The 2,518-nt window shown below is 48.0% G+C and overlaps 1 protein-coding gene across 1 annotated transcript; it reads left to right on the top strand.

Moving 5' to 3' along the window:
• Window positions 1-1,828: 1,828 nt before the first annotated feature.
• On the top strand, window positions 1,829-2,260 carry LOC121448751 (40S ribosomal protein S15-like). Its single transcript, XM_041652952.1, has one exon. It carries the CDS (start codon window positions 1,829-1,831, stop codon window positions 2,258-2,260), a length of 432 nt encoding a protein of 143 aa, XP_041508886.1.
• The last annotated feature ends 258 nt before the right edge of the window (window positions 2,261-2,518 follow it).

The raw sequence follows: 2,518 nt of genomic DNA, 5'->3' as shown, positions 1-2,518 counted from the left end.
ATGCTGCGGCTTCAGTGAGAAAAGGGAGCAAGCACAGGTCCCTGGGATCCATGCTGAGCAGGAAACAACAGTAATCACTGTGTGGTCTTGGCAAAGTCCTTTCTGCTAAAGCTGTTTTCTTTGGTATGAAATGGACATAAATAAGGGCCAGAGAGATGGCTCTGTGTTTAGAGCACTTGCAGCCTTGCAAAGAAAGGGCTCTAGTTCTGTTTCAGCACCCACATAGTGACTCACAACCACCCACAACCCCAGTTCCAGGGAAGCTGACACCCTCTTCTGACCGACGTGTGCACCAAGATGCGTGCCGTGCACATATACACATCTGTAAGCAGAATGTTCATACATAGAAAACAAGCAAATCTAAAAAAGAAATTAAAGTTAAAAAAACAGACATAATCAGGGGACCTGCTTTACTGAGGAGTAACAAACTTCAGAGGACAATCACCATGGCTAAGGCAGGGTCTCTGTTGACAGTTCCCCCAGGAGACTGCAGAGTGGGCAAAGGATGTAAGTCACAGTGCATTCAGAATACAAAGCAGAGACTGCATGCCCAGCACGAGTGAAGCCCGGGTCTGGTCCCCAGCATGGTTTAAACCGTGTAATCCCAGCTCTCCAGAAGTGGAGACCAGAGAGGAACGAGTTCCTGGTCATCCTTAGCTACATAGTGAGTCTGTGAGTCTGAGGGCAGCTCGGCTACATGAGACCTAGATCCAAAAAAAGAAAGGAGAGAGGGAGGGAGAGAGGGAAGGAGGGAGGGAGGAAGGAAGGCAGGCATGCATGTATGTGTGAACACATACATACACAGGCACACAAAGGAAATAAATATAGATTTTTTTGTTTTGTTTGTTTTTTATTTATTTATTTATTTATTTATTTATTTTAAATATTTATTTATTATGTATACAATATTCTGTCTGTGTGTATGCCTGCAGGCCAGAAGAGGGCACCAGACCTCATTACAGATGGTTGTGAGCCACCATGTGGTTGCTGGGAATTGAACTCAGAACCTTTGGAAGAGCAGGCAATGCTCTTAACCTCTGAGCCATCTCTCCAGCCCCCTTGTTTTGTTTTTTAAATATTTACTTATTTATTATGTATACAATATTCTGTCTGTATGTATGCCTGCAGGCCAGAAGAGGGGACCAGATCTCATTACAGATGGTTGTGAGCCACCATGTGGTTGCTGGGAATTGAACTCAGGACCTTTGGAAGAACAGGATATGCTCTTAACCTCTGAGCCATCTCTCCAGCCCTTTTGTTCTGTTTTTTAGAGACAGAGTTTCTCTGTAGCTTTGGAGACTTGTTCCTATCCTGGAACTCACTCTGTAGACCAGGCTAGCCTCGAACTCACAGAGATCCACCTGTCTCTGCCTCCCAAGTGCTGGGATTAAAAGCGTGCACCGCCACCACCCATTTGAAGAAAAAAACCACAGAACTTCAGATGAAACATCTTAGCTTTTACCAGGAAGTCATGGGGAAGTTAGCATGAATCCACAACACTCTAGTAAACTACAGTTCCTCACTGGAGTAAAAAGCACATGTTTCCGGAAGAAAGCATGGGAAAGAGGAGGGAAGAAAAGAAGGAGGCTTTTTAGGAGAATTCAAGGCTACTGGGATAGATGTTACAAAGATGGTCTCCAGCAAAATGTTTCTAGGGTGCTGATGTCTAGGTCCTCACAGTCCTCTCCACGTTCCCAGCTTCAACATGCTTCTGTCTTGCTGGATCTGGAGCCACAGTATGACTTCAGTGGAGCCAGCACGTCTGCGCTGTCTGATGTAGCACACCTAGTATCAGAAGATACTCAAGCTTTTCCGAATCCCCGCCAAGATGGCCGAAGTGGTGCAGAAGAAGAAGCGGACCTTCCGCAAGTTCACCTACCGCGGCGTGGACCTGTACCAGCTGGTGGACATGTCCTATGAGCAGCTGATGCAGCTCTACAGCGCCTGGCAGAGGCGAAGCCTCAACCGCGGCCTGCGGCGGAAGCAGCACTCGCTACTCAAGCGCCTGAGAAAGGCCAAGAAGGAGGCGCCGCCCATGGAGAAGCCCCACCTGCGGGACATGATCATCCTGCCTGAGGTGGTGGGGAGCATGGTGGGCGTGTACAACGGCAAGACCTTCAACCAGGTGGAGATCAAGCCGGAGATGATTGGCCACTACCTGGGCGAGTTCTCCATCACCTACAAGCCTGTGATGCACGGCCGGCCTGGCATCGGTGCCACCCACTCCTCCCACTCCTCCCGCTTCATCCCCCTCAAGTAGCTTTGGCCTCATGTTCAAAAAAAAAAAAAAAAAGAAAAAAGAAAAAGATACTCAATAAAGGCTAGTCTATTCCTGAATGGGGCAGCGTCCCATTCTGTTTTTTTTTGTTTTTGTTTTTGTTTTGTTTTTCGAGACAGGGTTTCTCTGTGGCTTTGGAGCCTGTCCTGGCACTAGCTCTTGTAAACCAGGCTGGTCTCGAATTCACAGAGATCCGCCTGCCTCTGCCTCCCGAGTGCTGGGATTAAAGGCGTGCGCAAC

Source organism: Microtus oregoni, unplaced genomic scaffold (genome assembly GCF_018167655.1).
Source record: "Microtus oregoni isolate MIOR12 unplaced genomic scaffold, Mior012 000005F_ref0000423, whole genome shotgun sequence".
Taxonomy (NCBI): domain Eukaryota; kingdom Metazoa; phylum Chordata; class Mammalia; order Rodentia; family Cricetidae; genus Microtus; species Microtus oregoni.
Note: the sequence above shows the minus strand (reverse complement) of the source record. Positions and strands in the feature narration are given on the sequence as shown.

Coding starts and splice junctions, on each gene's coding strand:
- LOC121448751 (XM_041652952.1), top strand. CDS start 1,829: ATGGCCGAAGTGGTGCAGAAGAAGAAGCGGACCTTCCGCAAGTTCACC.